Source organism: Anarhichas minor, unplaced genomic scaffold (genome assembly GCF_050575085.1).
Source record: "Anarhichas minor isolate MPS153535 unplaced genomic scaffold, ASM5057508v1 ptg000025l, whole genome shotgun sequence".
NCBI lineage: Eukaryota > Metazoa > Chordata > Actinopteri > Perciformes > Anarhichadidae > Anarhichas > Anarhichas minor.
In genome coordinates this window covers 11,630,937-11,651,388 of record NW_027466471.1, presented here as the reverse complement: position 1 = coordinate 11,651,388, position 20,452 = coordinate 11,630,937, and the positions used below count along the sequence as shown (strand labels likewise).

Here is a 20,452-nt window from a genome sequence, read left to right as displayed (position 1 = left end):
AAACTCTGAACTGAATTTGTATCTTCAAATGGCACATTTTTTAAAATGTTTAAGGTGCTATAAAAATGTTTTTCTCAATAATTCCACACAACGACTAATGCATATATGTTCAGGACAAAAATGGGTAATATCACAATATTTAAGGTGCCTGCTGAGTTGACCACGGAGATCTGAGTGTCTGCTGACTTGACAGCAGTCACTGGTTTGGAGCGGATTCAGCAGGCCGAATTGTAATAGTATAGCTACTCGTTTTTATTAGCAAGCTGATGTAGGCTAACTTCAGTTGGTACTTGTTGCCAGTGGCAATGATAAACACTTTCATGCGGCAGACTGAAGGAATGCAAATTGTAAATATGGATAATATGCATTGTACTGTTTAGAATGATAGCAACCCATATAACCTATTGACTTGGATATGTATATACAGTAGAGTACACTTACAATGCTAGTGCTCATAGGACTGCCTCCAATGATATGACTGTTACTATCACTGCCTCCAGTACTACGAGTACAAGTTTGACTGCTATCACATACAGCACCCAGCGTGAAAACACAGATTTCCTGGGACACACATCATGCAATAGTTACACTTATTAATAATAATAATAATAATAATAATCAGTATTATTAATTATTATTAAATTAAATTATTACTGTTATAATTATTATTACTTTTCTGTTTGTCACTGCCTTCTGTTAAATCAAATTTGGGGGTACTTTTTAATTTTTTTGTGTTCATTCTATATCTTGTCTAAATTTTCTTTAAGTTGTTTGAAAAGCCATTTTCAAAGGTTGTATACAAATGGACTTGCATTGTTGTTTTGTTAATTATTATCATTTTATTACTATATAGTTTAAAGTGCATTGAGGATGGTCAGGGCCTTGAAGGCAGCACTTCCTGCCCAGACAGCCCAGCCTGCAGGATACGGCTCCTCTCGCTCCATCCATCCGTCCGTCCATCAGCTGTATGTCTCGTTAGCTCCGCAGCTAGCAGCTCACCAGGCCCAGCGGCCGGCTGGTGCATCCACAGCTTCCAGCCATGGCGTTGGTTACTCTGCAGCGGTCCCCGACACCGAGCGCCGCATCCACCGCCAGCACAGCAACCACTACCGCTGGGGAGGTCAGTCTGGTCCTGGGTGAACGAGGAGCGATGCTCCGGTGTGGTGTTGGTGGAGAGTCTGAGGATGTGTGAGATGATGTCTGAGGAAGGCCCGCTGATTGAAGCTACATTAGCACCGTTAGTTAACGTGCTAAGCTAGCTCGGTCTCTCGCTAACGGTAGCTAGCAAACGTCTTCGTTAGCTCCTGATTATCACATATTGTCGTCCACCACTGTGCCAATACGGAGGGTGGACGTGACATTTTTAAAAATACGATACAATGATTTAAAAAAAATCCGCACACCTGTTAAATGTGTTAATTGTAAAGAGCTAACTAGCTGAGTGTGACAAGTGCCTTATGAATGATATAAGCTGTAGTTGAAGTTAGCCGGTGGTGATGTGAGTGGCTGACATTCTCTTCAACGTTGATGTATTTAACGTTATATCACAGTCTGTGTGGCACACCATCAGCACCACAGTGACAGGCCACTCACCGAGCTGCTGCAGTCCACACACAGCTACATTCACACTCATTCACTCGTATTACATCTGAGATTGTTATATTTCAGTCTATGTTTGTATTTCAATCAGGCTTGATTGAGCTGTACTCTCTTTAGCAGTCAACTACACTGAATATGTATGTCAATCTCCACTGTGCGGTCCTGTTGGTGCCTCCAGTAAATGAGATTACAGTCTGGTAAACAGACATATAGGGAAGAAAAAGACTAAACCTTAAGGTTTTCTAATACTTCTCTATCACAGTAGAGAGTCACAGCTCGAGCTATTCGTTTTCTGGGAACTCTGCAAGAAAAAGGGATTGTCCTTCCTCTAAACTATAATCATTCAAATATAACTTCCTTACTTTCAAGTACACGTATGTTCTCTTCAGTGCCAGACGAGGGCGCTAACCCCCAGCCCCATGTTCTGCTCTACATGACCGAATCAGAGGAGTCAGACATGACATAGCTGGGTTTATTTACAACCATCTGTGTTTGAGCTGGAGATGACAACAGAATGTAAAAAAACAACCACTCAACATGTTAAATGTCATACATGGCTGTTACTTATTGCAAATAGATTGCTCGTTTTAAAGGAGTCAGGTTTGACTGGGTTCTCTGTCCAGCACCGTGGTGAGGTGTGATGGATGAAGCTGGCAGGAAGCTGCTGCAGCTATGATGTCATCTACTCCTGAGGGCTGCGTGGGGGGGGGGGGGGGCAGCACTACTGTCTGAGGCAGCGAATGCATGAGGTTATTTCAATATGCTAATTTTGATCTGGGCTGATGATTGCCGATATGTTCGACAGGTTGTAGTTTCAGCGGGGAGATCAACATACTTCATTCAAACTCGACAGAAACAAAAATAAAACTCACCAAAACAGTCTTGCTTAGTCTTTTCAACAATCACCGGTTCTGGCAAGCAATGCTTTTGACTTTGTTTGCCCAAGTGTGTGCAGGCTGGTCAGCTGCATTGCTCGTCAGCCCCTCCTTATATCCTCGGCATGTAATTTGTTGTAGACTGTGCTCTCCTCTGTGCAGCTGTGTTAGCTCATTTCTTAAGTTGAGGACCTTTTCAAGTCATGTCTGCTCCCCCTGCGTTTTGCAAGCTCCTCCAGGTGGCGTGGATGCTGTTAAATGCCTATAACACACACACACACACACACACACACCTGCATTTGCAGTGACTTCACTGGTATTTGCTTGCAGCACCATGTTTGACAGCAGTATGAGAACAGAAGTACAGCAGTGTACTGACAGACTTAGCTTTCCTCTGCTCTCTTTGATGCTGAAGTCAAACTGTACTCTTCTGTGCTACACTCACTGTTTGATAAACATTAGTGAGCCTATTTTCACTACATAGAGCTGTTCACTTGTCTGAGGGTGGGTAATATGTCACTGGTATAACACAATTATACAGCTTTCTCTGATCATTTAATGACAAGAGTGTTGGTATCTGCCATAACGCATATAACAACATTGTCATTTAGCATCATTGTGATTACACGAGTAGTTTGTTTAGCATTTCAGTCGTGGGTTATCATGTCAATTTCATTTATCAAAGCTTCTGTTTAAATGTCGATCTTGAACAGTTTGTTAATAATACCAAAATAGGTTGGATGTGGTATTTATCCTTTCACTTATCTGTATTGCAGGATTTTGGGAGTGAAGATGAACGGCGAATAAATCAGAGGTAAGTTTACTCTCCGTTTAGTTTGGCCCTTCTGTTGCATGGTACGCGGCGAAGCAAGTCAGACTTTATACGCAGGTGTTGTTGACTGATTGACTGCATCTGTCTTTGAGTCACTTGGTGAAACCCTGAGAGGCGGCAGACTAGCTGGCATCAATAGAGGACGACGACTGAGCGTCAGTGTAGTAAAACACCTGTCTGTCTCGAACTAAAGATGAAATGTTGCACTATGTCATATTTAGACTTTGGTGGCAGACATTTTGGTAGAAACAAATTGATGATGTAAATAGTTAAAGCCCTAGTATGTACGGTTTTGTCAGTTTTCCGTCTCTCTGGGGCAGTTTCAGTGCTATGACATCTATTTCAAAAAGAAAGAATAGGCAATTTTGGCTTTGTAATCATATGATGTTCACCAAGCAATGTTTTTTTTTGTTTTTTTGCAGACTTAAAGGTTTCTTTCTTATTGTTATCTTCCAATAAGCATTCATAATGCATGTACTTAGATTAAGCCAGTGACACCCACCAGAGCTATTGTGAGCCCACTGCAGTGAAGTTGTTAACTGAAGAGACACTAGCTTTTGTAAGAGCCTCCATGTCTTTCGGTGCCGCATACAATATCGTCTTGACAAGACGGTGACAATGATGACAAAGTAGGTCTGTGAATATGCAGTTTGTGGTTTGCTTTTGTTGTATTTGTGATTTCTAAATCTTTATTGCCCAAAAAGTCACTTGAATAATTGTGAAGTGGATGAAAATGCGTCATTCCAAGAGTTGAATTTCTTTTCAGTTATGCAACAGCCTTTGTCCCCAATCAATGCATGCGTGTGTGAGAATGATCTATGCATGAAGCGGGTCCCGTCTTGCCACAGCATAGCTTGAGGGACTGGTAAGCCACGCTATGCAATGAAATTGCCAGTAAATTCATGTTTTATCATATTCCGGCAGATTAAGTTGTCTGTTAGTTGACTCTTTAGATCAGGGTGTACTGATCTCGTTCAAAAGATAAATAGCTCCATCTGTTGACGGACAGCCGCTCGACTGCCAAGTGGGAATGTTCGCACTTGCTGTTCCCAACCGGCCTTGATAACGATGTCAAGCCGAAGGGGCTCATGGAGGCCAACATCAACATCGTGCAGGTGTCTGTGGCTCTGAACCAAGGAATGATTTCATCTTTCCATCGTGTACACAGCAGAGTTGGGCAATATGTCCAATCGGTGAAACATGTTTGTGAGTAGATGAGGGATTCAGCATGTAGGGTAACACGAAGAATTATTAGCGTGACACATTTAAACTCACTGCAACACTTTCTCACTCAAATAGCACGCTTGTCAAGACTGGTAGTGATTTATTGCCATAATGAGTCAAAGTGCTGCCTCTGGATTTGAGGAAACAATATGTGTGGACAGGAGAAACTGCAGCAGAAGCATCGCGTCTGGGTCTTTATTGTAGGTTGGTCTTTCCTCAGTGACACGATGATGTCATTTGCTTCCTGCTCGGGGCCATTCCGTGTCTCCACTGACACCTGAGGAGGTTCGTCTGTTCCTCCCTCTGTCGCTCCGTGATGTAAGCAAGAGAATGGCAGCGTTATGCAACTGGCAGCTCCAACAGGAGGTGTGTGCAAAACACTCTGAGACCATAAATAAACTAGTGTGGTTACTGCCTCCGAGGAGCATTTTTGTAGCGAGTCCTCGGTTGTTATCCAGCGCACCTCCCTCACACACAAATGCACCCGGTGGTTCAGAGCCGTGGCTTAGAGTGTTCATCTGGTCGCGTAACTCTGTGAAGCGCCGTCATTCCTGCCCGCTGCTTCTAACGCTTGACCTCATGTGCAGAGGAGGTTCCCATCTACATGCACCTGACACACTGAGGTGGATAAGTTTCCACCTGGAACACGACTGAACGCACATCAGCTCGTAGAGTGCAGTGTCTGCTGGTGACCAGGTGTTATAGACATTGTCCCGTTGTCGAGAACAATAGGAGAGTTATCTTGATATGTGTCGCAGAGCTATTGTCAACGTCTGTCAGCAAATCCTCCCAGATTAACCGAGTCATGCCACCTCATTGTGTGTGTGTGTGTGTGTGTGTGTGTGTGTGTGTGTGTGTGTGTGTGTGTGTGTGTGTGTGTGTGTGTGTGTGTGTGTGTGTGTGTGTGTGTGTGTGTGTGTGTGTGTGTGTGTGTGTGTGTGTGTGTGTGTGTGTGTGTGTGTGTGTGGAGGTTTGAATGCTTAGTGAGAAGGAAAGTTGCTGTTGCAGATGTATTGGACATAAAGGATATCAGCCTTCCTAGTTAACCTATCATAATAGTCTCTAATACAAACACCTTGTTGTTTGTCTGTGGTGCATCTCGAGAGAGTGACAGTCGGTGCTGGCCACTTTAAGGTGAGCGAAAAGATAAGCCCTCCCTTATAAGCCTGGGTATAATGAGATTTGGGGGTTTGGGAGATTGCCAGTTCTCACTGCCCTTTCCACCAATGCTTGGCCCGTGTGTTCAGCTCCCTGGAGGCACTACCTTGGATTCTGTTGACCCTTAAAGTGGCATGCACATGGAGACTTCTCCTGAGGACGTTTTGGACAAAATTCCTCCATCTGTTTTTTTGTCTTCCTCCAATTGAATAACTGGTCTTGCTTTTGGAGAGACTTTTTTTTGTCTGATAGCAACACAAACTACTGGAAGTGACATGTTTTGCTTCGGCTAAAGAGTCTTTTTTTTTTTTTGCTCATGTGTTGAAAAGCAAAAGAAAGCATGTGGTTGCCTTTTGTGTCTCTTAAGTAAAGTGTAGGAGAGCTTATCATGACAGTCACTCTTGGTCTTCTTGCGTGCGTGCGGTGTGAATGTGTAATCTACAGTGAACTGTAAAAGAGTGACAGATAAAAACAGACTGAAGGCACAGTTCTGCAGCAGCGGGTGGAGACTGCAGTGCGTTCCTCCAGACAGGAGTCTGAATCGCACCCAAACACACGGAGACTCTCAGATGAGGGAGGAGAAAGAAACAGAAGGAGTGGCATCCGAACAGACGGCTCTTCTTCACTGAGCGGCACAGATGAGTGCAGCCTGTCAGTCAGTCAATCAGTCAGATGCGACGGGCCAAAAAACCTGAAACCTTGCTTTGCCCCTTCACCGTTTCTGGAGGCAGATGAAGAGGAAGTAGCTCCCGGAGGAGAGGCGTGGGCTTCCTACCGGTCAACAGGATGCACCTGGTTGTAGAACCCATTCAGGAGGCCGTGATGAAGATGCTCCCGTATTTTGTGGAAAACGCTGTGTTGACCCAGAGTGAAATAAAGCGCATGTGAGTTAAGTTTATCTGCTGGAATGGGGGCTTTGAACCCGTTGGAACAAGTTCCTTCACTGATGAGATTTGAGCTCAGACACTTGAACAAGGTCGGGATTTATTATTGTTGATGGTTTTTAACAGATTGGAATTTCAAATATTTTGCTCTTCAGCAGACTGAATCAATCACTGAACATGTCCAGTAAGTTAGAATGTTGAGCTAGCAGCTCTGACTCCCTGTAGTCTGTTCCTCTTTGTCTTTCTGTCCGTGAAGGAGGCACAGACACCGTAGGTTATAATCGTGTAGAATCTTTGAGGCGATCTGGAAGCTTTTTTTTTTGTCGTAGTCTTTGTTTGCTTTGATACCAGATGTATTTTTAGCCGTAGTGTTTGTGGAGATACTGATAGCAGGATGTCGCTGGGCAAGAGACGGCAGAGCTGAGGCTGTTTAATTAGGACGTCTGAGTATAGCCAGTAAAGTATAGGATAGCTCTTCACTTACACATGAAGACCTTTCAGAGTGCACCTTTTTAAACGGGTTTCTTCTGGTATCACAGGTCAACCTGAGGACTTGAGTTACTAGTTGAAATAGTAAAAGATGAGCAGCAGGGACTTGCACCCAGCAATGAGGCTGTAGCCCTCGTCTTGCCTCATATTATCCATCACTCCCTGACAGTGGACCCTCCTGACAGACTCATAAATCTCAAAACAGGGAACAGAGGCTGAAACAGAAATCCACCAAAGTGAGACAAAAGCTCTCGTTGAGACGTGTCCACCCCCGTGCTCTGTCACTGTGGAACTTTTTTTCTGTGGTGTTGCTGGGGGCGGAGGGAATTCATTGTGAGGTGCACAAAAACAAAGTCCATTGTTCCCACGAAATCATCTGTTTGGCCCCGGCCTGCTTCTGGACGTGGCTTTTGAAAGTGTTATCAGAGCGAGCCGAGTGAGGGAACCGCTCCAGAGCTGCAAATAAACATGTGCTGGTGAAAGGTTTAGGACTTTGGTCAATGGGTTGTGTGTTTAGAGATGTAGGGGATGTGTCCATATAAAAAGTTTAACATTTTTCCAGGATATGCACTTACGTAGGTTATGTTTTTGTGATGATGCCAATAATCAGTATTTTCCCACTTGGTATTGGTACTGCAATACAGATTTTTTTGTATTAAAGTAGTGCAAACTGCACATGCAAAACAGGTTGGGTATTTCTGGCATGTCAATCTTACGCTATCCTCAGTAAATACAATATTAGATTACAGTATAGCTCTTTAAAGCTGACACTATATCATTACAGTGATTTCATAACAGCTGTATTTAGAGATTTCTATCTTTTTTGTTTTGTTCCTGTCGCTCCTCAGTCCCGTGCTTTGCTAATGATGTCCTGGTTTGCCAGACTGCACACACACACACACACACACACACACACACACACAATACACGGTGCATGTGCTCCACCCTGCTGCCAGGTAGATTTATGAATGTGCTCACATTGTTTTTGAATTGTCTCACTCGCCTCACTTCTTTTTATTGCAGTTCCCTGCTTATGTCATGTGTTGACAGCTCCGATAGCCTAACCTGAAAGACTCTGGGTTTTTACAGGCAGGTGTGAACTGGTAATTGCCGTTCTTCAACAATCGTGAAAGTTAATCATCACAAACGACTGCAGTTGGGTCAATTATTTAGCTCTGTGTTGCATTACAGCAAGCCAGCAGAGGCCCGACGAGTCAAATCTGAGTGCAGCCCTTTGCAGCAGAAAGAAAGACAGATAAGCATTCAGGATCAAAGCTTGATTCACGGCTGCTGCAGACCTGAGGTCTGCGTCTGTAACGTGGCAGCTGGGCTTTTTCACTCAGCTGTTGAGGTAATTCACCGGCAGCAGGCCGCCATGATTTATGCTCAACTCGCTGGCTGCGTCTGCTGAATTGAGCGGTCCCGTTAAAACTGAATATCTCATTTGTCTCGTGTCCCACTACTCAGCGTCGCCGTCCAATGAACAAGCTGGAACGGTTGTGCTGAGCTGTCGCTCTGCGGCGTGGTGTCTGATGTATAGCGTCTTATGTTTCAGTGCCTGTAACTCCTCTCTCCCGTTTGTTTTGCAGCCTGAGTGAGAGCTTCTTCATGGTGAAGGGTGCTGCTCTCTTCCTGCAGCAGGGGAGCAGTCACCAGGGCCAGAAAGCACATCCTCACACCAAACACGCAGGTGAGAAACACGAGTTGAGTTTGGTGTTTGTTGTGGAGAAAGTTACTTACAGTGTCCATTCTATGAGGGTCTTGATTGATGGTTGTTTTACTGGGATGGCTGGTTGGGAGCTGACTTTAACCTGGTGATAGACTGCACCATTCTATTGGTTGGAGGTTAAGGTCACATGACAAGTTGGACTGCACAATGAACTGGTCTGTGTCATCAATCAAAGGCTGTCACTATTGAATGACACATTTATTGCTTTGAAGACATCAGCCTTACCTGAAAGTCTACTGGCATGATGGGAAATCCGCATCAGCCAACAGCCAAAATGCTGCCAAGTGATTTGGCACGTCACGGCTGTGGTTGGCAGCTTTGTCCACATTCAAGCTGCTTCTCAAAAACATGTGGTTGGGGAAATGGTTTCCCAGCAACTCTGTCCCTCAGAAAACAAGGGGATAGTTTGGTGACTTTTGCAAAGTGATTGTTAAAGGTGTTCCTGCTCTGTCAACTGGGATCCTACCATCGGTGCCAGTTTTGTGGGAATAGACGGGACACTACGGATCTTTGATACGTTGCTGACCAGAGCTATGACACTTATGACATCTTTTGTTATAAAGAGGAGACTGAATTTGTGGATGTATCTGAATGTCCGTCTTCTTTTACATTCAAGTCAGCCCACTAATACAGACAAAACTGTTACAGGTAATAGATGTAGTAGAAGTCAGTCGAACTGGTTTGAACATCAACATGGACGCATAATACATAATTGTCTGCAGATATATTTTTGTTTCTGTGTATTGCTCTCGAATCTTGCAGCATCCAATCAAAACCATCAAAAACACCCTTTAGCGTTGTTGTTTTGCAACTATCTGCTGCCTTAATTGATTGTACCACAGTAGTTGCTTTATGAGTGGCAACACGTTGACCATTATGATGCAAAGTCTTTGAATGTTTTTTTATATTTATAGCTACTGTGAGGAACTTTAGTTTTGTGTTGTTTTTGGCGGTCCCTGTAGACAAAAGTGGTCGTGTTTCAGAGCACCAGAGTCCCTTTTTAGAAAACCTCTCATTTTACTGCACATGGGGCCAGACAGTCGGCCCTGTGCAGTCTTGGCTCTGGTTCTCCCGGGCCTCCCTTCCCTCCAGCGGGCCCAGCAATACGGCCCGGGCCGCAGCAAAGCCACATCTGGGTCTGTTTGCGGTGTGCTGGTCGCTGCTGCAGTCTGAGCTAAAGGAGTTTCTGGTGAACCTACATGATTACGTGCAAAATCCAACCCAAGCATTAGGATTACCTGTAGAGAAACAGACTATTTTCTTGCTGATGTCTTGTTTACTTATGTAGGTCATATAGATGCATCAGCATTAAATTGAGACTGTTTCATAATAAGTTATGCTCCTCACAGTAACTTCAATCTTAAAGAACAATTCTGGACAATTGCAGTTCCCTTGTTACTGTTTCTATGTGCATATGCTCTAATTATAGATATGTTTTAATCCATTTCCATTTATTGTCAAGGTAATCTACTTACATTTTATAAGGACAATATTCATCAGGCTAAATTTAAAACAAGTTGGTGCTCACTATTAAACTTCACAAAGATTTATTTATGTATCGGTTTCTGTCAAATTTAGTTTGACATTAAATGTTATACGTTCCAAACCTTTATCCAAACAAAACGGAAACAGATTTCTATGTTCAGACAATGACGCATATATGAGAGGAAGTGATCAAAGGCATGTTGTGGAGAAGCTCATGTACAGTAATGTCCCTTTAAACATGTTTTGACTGTGATTTTACTGAAGAGATCTGTGATATGAGATGCAATGACTACGTGACCGAGCAGAGTCAGCCGTCTGTTTTATTGCCATCGGCTGTCTATTCAAACCAGTCAGGATCAACTGATTTGTCTGCCGGTTGTGACATATTTCAACATAGTTGGCTCTGCATCAGCTGCTGCTTTGCATTGCTGTTGGCCGATCTCCACACCCTGTTTCATTATCCTGCTTCACCGACACGTCTCGCATGCAGACCTGTCACAGCGAGCACTGAGGGATGTCAAATGAACAAAGACAAGCCCTTGAATTGTGGTTTTGTGCTAATAGATTTGCTCATGCGAGGATGGAAAATGTATTGTTAAATGATGACTCTTCATTGGAAACATGTCGTGTGATTAAAAAACATGTAATACGTTATTGTCTCCGTGATAATGGATTTATAGTGTTAAACATCATTTCTCTTTCTGACCTTCTTCAACAGGCGACTTACCTCAACACTTGCAGGTGATGATAAACATTCTTCGCTCGGAGGACAGAATCAAACTGGTGAGAGACAACAGAAGCATCAAAACATGCGCACACACACACGTATAGGAAAGTGACTAACAAACCTGGCACAGGAAACCCTTCAGAATGCATTTTATTGTGCACTTAAGATGCTTATTTGTTCAGTGTAATTATTAGGTCATGAGAGGAGGTTTGTACACACTCATGAGAGCATTACCAAATCTTTCCACGGTGTGTGTGTGTGTGTCTGCGTTAGTGTGAAGCTGAGTTATTTCGTTTTATGTTCAACCAGCTCTGTGTTCTCCGTCTCCTGGGGACTCAGTTACCCAATTACATCCAATTTGTACTCCATTTTTCTTTGCACATCCAGCTGTGACACTTTGTTCGGTGCAGATTTTAGCAGAAGGGTCAGTGCGTTTTAACATTTTGCCTCTCTAGGGCATTTGCTGTTTGCGTACAATCAGAGTTTAAACTCCTGTGCAAACGAGGCATGAAAAGCAAAAAAACCTGCCACACGGGATTTATTTGAACATGTACGGCTCAACCCAAACGTTTTAAGTGTGACCGTCTTGTACTTAAATTAAGTTTATGCTTAAGTAAAAGCATTTCAGACTAACTACAGTAATTGATTGTATTTCTGGCTTTGAATTTAAAGTAAAACCTCTGTACCCTGTCCAGGCGGTGCGGCTGGAGAGTGCATGGTCAGAGCACGTGCGGTACATGGTGGTGGTGTACACCAGTGGGCGACAAGACACAGAGGAGAACATCCTACTGGGAATCGACTTTACCACCAAAGACTGGTTAGAGCAAACCCGTTGTGTGTGTGTGTGGTTCTGTGATCGCTGTTTGCCTGACAGATAGCCATCTGTTAAACGCTACCAGAGCTCCATTTCTGAACTGGTATCTTCATTTGCTTTGTGTTTCTAGTGGACATGATGCAGGAACAAATCTACATTTATGAATGTGATCAAACACTCACCCACAGCTCTCTGCCTCAAACTGGAGCTGCTATACATGCACTGTAGAGTCAGAACATATTACAGTAGTTTGTGTTCCCTTTTCCCAGTCAGCAAATGAGAAAGTGAGAAAATATTTGCTTGTTTCCAGTAAATCAGACATGATTTATACTCTCTCCTCTGCCAGCAAAAGCTGTTCGATCGGCATGGCGCTACCTCTGTGGAGTGACACAAAGATCCATCTGGATGGAGACGGGTGAGTTGTCTCTGTCAGTGTGACCCCTGCTGTACGGCTGCAGCATTTAACCCGGTGATGTTTCCCCTCTGTAGCCAACGCTGCAGCTACACCTGACACTTTGTATGAGCATGGAACACACAGAGCTACACTGTGCTCGGGGGAATGAGCATCTGTTTGTGTTTCCTCCTCAGGGGCTTCACTGTGAACACGGCGAGCCGGACTCATGTCTTCAAACCCGTGTCAGTGCAGGCCATGTGGTGAGTAATAAACAACCTCTGGAGCCACAGCGGCTGTCTAAAGAAATTCAGCTTCATGACACGCCACAATAAATCTCCTGAATCTGCTGCAGTGAGGCAGCTTGAGGCAGTGCTGATTTATTCTGCCCTCTGCTGACATGAAGACGCATCTGCAGAGAAGCTTTAACAGATTATTAAGACTGCTAGTAATGTGATTATTTTAAAAAATGCATCGCAAAATTAGACTTTTACTTCAATCATCTAGACGGATGACCTTTATCTTTCCAAACTCAATCTAGGTCAGCCCTGCAGGTGCTGCACAAAGCATGCGAGGTGTCACGCAGGTACAACTACTTCCCTGGAGGCATGGCTCTCACCTGGATGGGCTACTATGAGAGCTGCATCGCTTCAGACCAGAGCTCCATCAACGAGTGGAACGCCATGAAGGACTTGGAGACCACGCGGCCTGACTCGCCCACCATGTTTGTGGACAAGTCAGTTAACAAAAACTTCAATTGTGTTCTTTATGTTAAGACCTGGCCAATCGCACCTGTTGTTGACATTGCACACAACTGGAATTGTGCGAGTGCTGAGCTTTCAATGTGACTTAATCTTCGGTAGGCCTTCAGAGAGAGAGAGGACAGGGGGCCTTATTAAAGCCAAACTCAGAAGCCTCATGACGTGCCAGGACCTCGAGAATGTCACCTGCAAACAGGTAAATATACATTAGTAGTAGTAGTAGTAGTACACACGCACACTGAAATAAACCACTGCTTTGCATTTCTTTATCGGGGTTTAATTTTCAGTGGCTGCATTTACATTTTGCTCTCTAAAGATGGAGACACATCTCAGTTCTCTTACTAGTTTTCAACCCTGGGACGTGACTTTTACTCTGGATGTCCCTTAGAGAAGACTAGTTTCAAATGACTTCTAAAATACGATATAGGATTCTACCGACCGGGAATCGGATCGAAAAATACTCACAATAGGTTGATCGTGGTGAATTTCCGTAAGTGAGATAATTATGAATATTCTCACATGAGTGACTTTAAAAACCAGGTACTGATGTGTTTCAGTGTTCTTTGATATTCCATCCATCCTACAATTACATAACATTTGTAAACTCATCCTAGGGATTATGATGGAGTGTCTTTACAACAACACAAGAAAAAAAAAACCTCCACACATGAATCTACATGTAAAACTCTCTTCTCAGATCCGTACAGAGCTGGAACAACACATGAGCTGTAACCTGCAGGAGTACAAAGAGTTCATCGACAATGAGATGCTGCTGATCCTGGGCCAGATGGACAAAGCCACGCTCATCTTTGACCACGTCTACCTGGTGGGACAACTGATACCGTCTCTTACATTCACCAAAGTATCTGTTCTTTCCTGTAAATAAGATTCCCTTTCCATCCCAAAGGACGATTGTTTTTGGACAAACTTACAAAGGTTTGAAAATATACTCGGTCCAACAGTTCTTTCCTTCATTTGTTTGTAGGGATCGGAATGGAATGCATCTAATTTGGAGGAGCTGCAAGAGTCGGGGTATTTATTTTATATATTGGAGCTAAGATAAGCAGGAAAAAAAACACATTTTCATGATGATTTGAGCGAGAAAGAATGTTGTTGATGAGTGAACACGCTCTTTCCTCCCCAGGGTGAGCTACATCCTCAACGTTACCAGGGAGATAGACAACTTCTTTCCAGGCACATTCAGCTATCACAACATCCGCGTCTACGATGAAGACGCCACCGACCTGCTGGCTCACTGGAATGAGACGTACAACTTCATTGTTAAAGCAAAGTGAGTCCTGAGTGGAACAGAAAACATGTTGCTCATGTATGTATCGGTTTATAAAAACATCTCGTCTTCAACGGTCAAATGATCCGAATGTCACTTCACACATTTACTGGATTTGAGGGATCAGATTACTTTTCTTCCTCTATTTGCAAAGAGAATTATGATTTATCCGACTGAATGAGTGACTCCAATATGTCTTCATATTTCATTCACTTAAATGTATTGTGTTTTTTGTATTTGTACATTTTTTTAATTTCACTTTATTGTCAAGCTAATATATTATGGATATGTTTTAACTTTTTATTGAGCATGAAAGTTGATTCTAGACCTTGGAAGCAGTAGTTTGACATTCAAGGTCCGAATTCCTAGAGCTATTTCATGGACCTTGAGTTAAGATTTTATTATTTTTATTATATATATTTTTTAAATTCTCCACCCTAGAAAGAACCGCTCCAAGTGTCTAGTTCACTGCAAGATGGGTGTCAGTCGGTCTGCCTCCACTGTCATCGCGTACGCCATGAAGGAGTTCGGCTGGTCGCTAGAGAAGGCTTACAACTTTGTCAAGCAAAAGAGGAGCATCACAAGACCCAACGCAGGCTTCATGAGGCAGCTGGCCGAGTACGAGGGCATCTTGGATGCTAGGTACAGCCCTTCATATGTGTGTGTGTGTGTGTGTGTACATGTATGCGTGTACATATTCGTATGTATAGTGTTGATTTCTAGTTGTCTTCTTTCAGTGGACCTATTTTTTATTATTTGTATATTTCCAGTAAACAGCGTCACAACAAGCTTTGGCATCCAGGTGCAGACTGTGAGATGGGAGAGGGGCAGCAGGGCTTGGCTCAGTGTTGTGGAGGAGAGGAGGGCGGCCACCTGACTCCAGAGCCGGGCATGTCTCCCTGCTGTGAGGAGGCGCTGTCTGATAAGGGGGCTGCATGTCCCTCCCCGCGCAGAGCTGTTGCACTGGAGGTCGACCCCGCCTACAACAACTACTATTTCCGCCGACTGTCTGACTCGGCACTGGACAGCGAACCATCGACGCCTGTGCGTGGCCCTCCCCTTGTCGGAATGGAGAAGGTCTTTATAGAAATCGAGGATGTGGAGCGCGACGCTCTGCTGGATGATGAGGGCTTTGACGGGCGTGAAGGCCCGCCGCTCCCCCAATGTGGACCTTCAGCAGAGGGGGCCGCAGCCCAGACGAGCTCTCGGGGGCCTGAGCCCCTGGAGGAGCTGCGTCTGAGGCTGGAGTTCAGCACAGTGGAGGAGGAGGATGAGGAGGAGGTGCAAAAGGAGGAGGCAGAGATGGAGGTGCTCATGCAACCAGATGATGGCGGGGGTGGGGAAGGAGGCGGAGGAGAGGAAAAGCAAGATGTGGAGGTAGAAGGGGATACAGAGGGTAACGGGATGGACCTGGCAACCCTCAATGAAAACTCCAACAATAACAACCATTTGAGCGCTCCACCTAACCTCAATGTAAGTTTGATATATAACCTACATCTTAGAATGAAAATGCTGTTACTAATTTCATGAATCCAGTTTAAAAAAAAAAACTAAAAAAAACACCAATTCCCTTAGACATTAATTTTGTTTCCTGTCGTTATTTAGGAAAAAGCTTCCCCCCTTCCTCCTCCAGTTGATGCTTCTACGCTGTCCTGCTGGGATTCTAAGTCCAAACTGAAAGAAGACATTCCACCCCTGGTTTCCAAGCTTTGCCTTAACCCCAGTCCTCCTGAAGTTCCAAGTGCTTCGTTCCCACTGTCCCAAACCTCTTCTGAAGGCCCCGCATCTTCAGTGGTACTGCTGGGCCCCTGCGGCCCTCTGTGTGACTGTGCCAACTGTGCTGATTTCTCGCCCACAGCTCTACTTGACAGAGAGGAGCAGCCAGGAGACTCGCTGCACTTCCCGGAGCAGAAGAACGACGGTGGTTTATTGGAAGTCAAGACTACGAGTCAGACAAGTACATCCGCAGCTGCCTCAGCGGCTCTCCCTGAGCTGATGAGAATGGACTCGGAGGAAGAGAAGCTTGCCGTGGCTTGCTGCGTCGGCCAACAACAGGAATCCCTGCTGGAGCTGCAGATATCCGGACTGGTCCGCCGCCGTGCAGAGAGACTAGAGCGACTTTCAGGTTTATCCCAGGAGAGCTTGCTCTCTGTGAAGCCTTTGCACGCATGCCAAAGTTCTGAAAACAGCCCTTTTCCCACAGAGGAGGAAGAGAAGTGCTCCAGCTTCACCGGAGACTTCCCTAAATCTTCTACACCACGCCAAGTGTGGTTGGAGCCACTGGTGGTGCCACTGACCAATGAAGCCTTGTTGGGGGTGGTGGGGTCTGGGCTGCTCACGCCCACCTCCTCGCCTCACGGCTCCACACTGACACGCAGCTCCAGCAGTGACAGTCTGCGCAGCGTGAGGGGGAAACCCGGCCTCGTGCGTCAGAGGGCGCAGGAGATCGAGACCCGCATGCGCCTGGCAGGCCTGACTGTGTCCTCGAGGCTGAAGCGGTCCAACTCGCTGGCCAAGTTGGGCAGCCTCAACTTCTCCTCGGAGGACCTGTGTTCAGTCTGTTCCTCAGACGCAGGAACACTACTGCTCCTCTCGCTGTCCCCAGAGCCGGGCCTGGACTGGGAATCCCCCACCACCTCTGCTGCGCCCCGGCCCTTTAAGGACCTGCACACTCCAGAGAGAGGACTACCAGGTGAGCCCAGAAGCTGACATATCAAACGGAGGATGTATACACTCCACCCATCCCCTCGTCGGTCCCCCCCCCCCCCCCCCCCGTGTTGCTGGATAGTTGAGTCAAAGGAAACTAATGAAAACAATGCCAACTGTTGTTATAGTGTCCACTCTCCTTTGCCACATTGTTTCTCAAACTGCTGTTCACAGTGATGAAAATCATATTGCTGTATCTGACAAAGTGTGTAACGCCATCAGTTCACCTCTAACTTTGTTTGATTCATGGACAAACAAGTGCCTTACCTATGAGACCAGAGGCACAGAGCTGTGTGTTGGACTGCAGGAGGAGACGGTACAAGACGCTCTATAACCTTTACCTTCACAGCGGTTAGTACCGGATATTTACCAAATGATGGTATCCATTGGCACAAAGATTATTTTTACCTGTCTCATACAAAGTGGTAGCCTACGTTGACAGAAAGCAAAGTGTTAATAAATGTAGAGTTGTTTACCGCACACTTAATGTTTTAGATGCTAGAGGGGTTTTAAGATGAATGGTTACCTCATGTTTCATTCATGGAGCTCCTTCTCGGGCTAGAGTTTAAACTCAGTTCATTCGCTGATGTCGAATTAAAGTGAGGAAATCAGTTTTGAGGTGTGTGATAATGCATTGCTGTGAGTCTGTGAGTGAGTGAATGGGATCAAAGTGAAGAGAGAAGGTTGTGACTTTGTTTTGCCAGAGTCACACTCACTGTTTTCAACAAACGTTTCTGAGTTTGTTGTTCCTTTGCACTGCTTTTTTTTTATTTTTTATTTTATATTGAGTGGACACAAGCAAGCTATCTTCCAAAATAACATCAGAGTAATGTTATTGACCTCATCATTCCCTACAATGTTGTTGGGAGAACGGAGTGAGGAGTCGTGTTGCATGGCTTGAAATCGCCCAGTGTGACAGAAACTGAAGATGTATAGCAGTCGAATCATATAACGTATGTGAGGCTAAAGTTAGGAACATGAAACATTTTACATCCAAAACTTCCGTTACCTTAAATTCACTCACTCTTGAGGATTGCCAACATTTTCAACTCATTTGTGCTTTTTGAAATGTGTAAGACCAAAGTCCTTTGGCTGTCTCGACAAATTGAAAACACCATTGAAGCTGTACAAAATATGTGCACCATACACATATCTCACACACACACACACATCTTTTTGCACCTTCTGGCAGGATTGAAAGAGACTGTGTGTAGTCGTCGGGCTCATAGCTGTTAAGTTTTTATGCTCCGCTCATCAGTGAGTCTGAAAGCTTTTGTGACACGGACTCGACGATCACGATCGGTTACTTCACAGTTTTGTAACCGTTTTCTTTTTATATTTAAGTATGCAGTAACTTTTGTACTGTACAATGCTGTAGTTTGAATGCATATTGCACTTTTTATGTTGGTCAAAATAATGTACTGTATTTGTTAATTATGGAAATAAACATTTCTTTTACATAATAAACCATGCATCTGTGTTTTTTTTTCTCATTAACACAATTAATTTAAAACCAGTCGTATAGGTTATAACACATGAATGAAGGACAAATGAAACAGAATTAGGATTATATTCTGTATCGCCCTGCATGTTATGGATGTTTTGTTTAAGACTCCCGAGCATAACTAAATATCTGTGCAGTGACTCGACCTCGATGGTGTGTGTGTGTGTGTGTGTGTGTGTGTGTGTGTGTGTGTGTGTGTGTGTGTGTGTGTGTGTGTGTGTGTGTGTGTGTGTGTGTGTGTGTGTGTGTGTGTGTGTGTGTGTGTGTGTGTGTGTGTGTGTGTGTGTGTGTGTGTGTGTGTGTGTGTGTATCCTGAAATTACATCATCGTGCCCTCATATGTGTGCTTTGGCAGGAGAGTCGTTTTCTAACAGCCACCTTCTATAACATTTGACTTCCCGTCACTGTTTGCAGGACTTCAGTGAATTACTTAAGTTACACACTCTTGCTTCTCCTGTCCTATGGGACGTGCGTGTCTGTATAATGAATGGAAGGCCCTGTGTAAAGTACAGCATGCGGGGGGGGGGGGGGGGCATCAAGGCAGCAAAGATGTTACTTTATATTGTTTGTGTGTGAACGGAGGCTGCATTTACGCTCCTGTTTTTTTGTAAACTTACCAGCAACCTAATATTTCCAAAAGTGAAATGGGAAACTAATATGTCTGGTTACTGTAAACTTGTAAAACATTTAAATGACAGATGGACTAAATAAAAGGCTTCGCAAAACTCATTAATAGTGTGCCAAAAAAGCCTTTGGAGTTTGTTTTTAATTAACGATGATCTTAAATTGGAGACAGAAGGCCTTTTGTCTAGACGCGTCTGAGAGTGACCTGTAACACTTTTCAAACACGAGGACTGCAGGCTGCTCTTTTCTTTTATTATCTGAGGACGTATCCTGTTTTGGACGTCACTATAGAGACCAAGAACAACAAAAGAGTAAAGTCTGAGCTATTATTCAGCTAATTTCCTTCACTCCTGGACGTACCCGTGTTGGCTACCATTACCCACCATGTATCGGAGACACAAGCATCTTTTTACCATCTCCTACTTATCTTTATTAGGTTGCTGGAGTGGAGCAACATGAACTGTGCAGACCTCGACAGCAGCATGCAAACAGTGTTGGGTAAGAGACACAGGAAACAAAAGAATAGGACATTCCTTATATTGTCTCATGGTGTCAGAATCTGCACTGGTCATTGACTAAATCATCACGTTTCACTCCCCTGTCTTCTACTTGGCCACAAGATAAAAGAGTTAACACCTATGTATTAAAATCTCCCCTCAGGATCAAACTTAAAACACATTCTCCATGTACCTGAATCCCACAAGCAAAGCAACGAGATTGAGATATTAAAGACAACTTCTTCAAGGTTTCTCAAGGCAGCGAAAAGTAAAGCTACAAGTCTGAGTTTCCCCTTATTGTATTAGTCAAATGTGCTGTGACGTCACATGGATGTGATATAAGGCTCCCATTGCTTGTGCGTATGAGGGAGGACTGAACATCTCCAAACAACCAACAAAGAGCACTCTGTCGGTCCTGAGAGAGAGAGCAAACAACTCCGCTACGACGTCTAACTGGTAAGTGTCGGCCGCAACAAATGATGAGATCAATATTATATGAATCTTTATTTTAAGAGTAGTGACCTGTGATGAGGCCCGTGTCCAGCTTGCTGGACTAATCGAAGCTTGGAAGAAATTATAAATTGTCTCTTTTCAAGATACTGAAACTTTCGATAAGTTCTTAGTTTGTTTGTTTTTGAATTCCTTTGTGTCTGAGTATGTTGCACATGGTGATCAACTGATCAGCTCCGGGCATTCAAGGGGGATGAGGCAGGATAACAGAGCAGGGATGGACTGTTTTAAGGGAAGGAGTACGTGGTTAATGTTCAATGATTGCAAATTGCGCTGAATTTAGCTGATGAGTTCTGTAACTTGTATTATTTAGTATTTAGTATTTCTGCTCTCTCAATATCACCGCCATGAAAAAC

The 20,452-nt window shown here is 44.2% G+C and overlaps 1 protein-coding gene across 3 annotated transcripts; it reads left to right on the top strand.

Annotated features, from left to right (window-relative positions):
• The first annotated feature begins 973 nt into the window (after window positions 1-973).
• On the top strand, window positions 974-18,429 carry ssh1a (slingshot protein phosphatase 1a). Of its 3 annotated transcripts, XM_076099074.1 has the most exons (15): window positions 974-1,120; window positions 3,251-3,288; window positions 8,651-8,751; window positions 10,994-11,058; window positions 11,698-11,819; window positions 12,163-12,231; window positions 12,405-12,470; window positions 12,749-12,943; window positions 13,071-13,164; window positions 13,666-13,794; window positions 13,954-14,000; window positions 14,113-14,259; window positions 14,698-14,898; window positions 15,027-15,729; window positions 15,862-18,429. In XM_076099074.1, exons 1-15 carry the CDS (start codon window positions 1,040-1,042, stop codon window positions 16,963-16,965), a joined length of 3,162 nt encoding a protein of 1,053 aa, XP_075955189.1. In that variant the 5' UTR covers window positions 974-1,039; the 3' UTR covers window positions 16,966-18,429. The 3 variants fall into 3 exon arrangements, with proteins under 3 accessions (XP_075955189.1, XP_075955190.1, XP_075955191.1); XM_076099075.1 differs by lacking the exons at window positions 974-1,120; window positions 3,251-3,288 and adding an exon at window positions 5,737-6,572; XM_076099076.1 differs by lacking the exons at window positions 974-1,120; window positions 3,251-3,288; window positions 8,651-8,751; window positions 10,994-11,058 and having other exon boundaries at window positions 11,749-11,819; window positions 12,754-12,943.
• The last annotated feature ends 2,023 nt before the right edge of the window (window positions 18,430-20,452 follow it).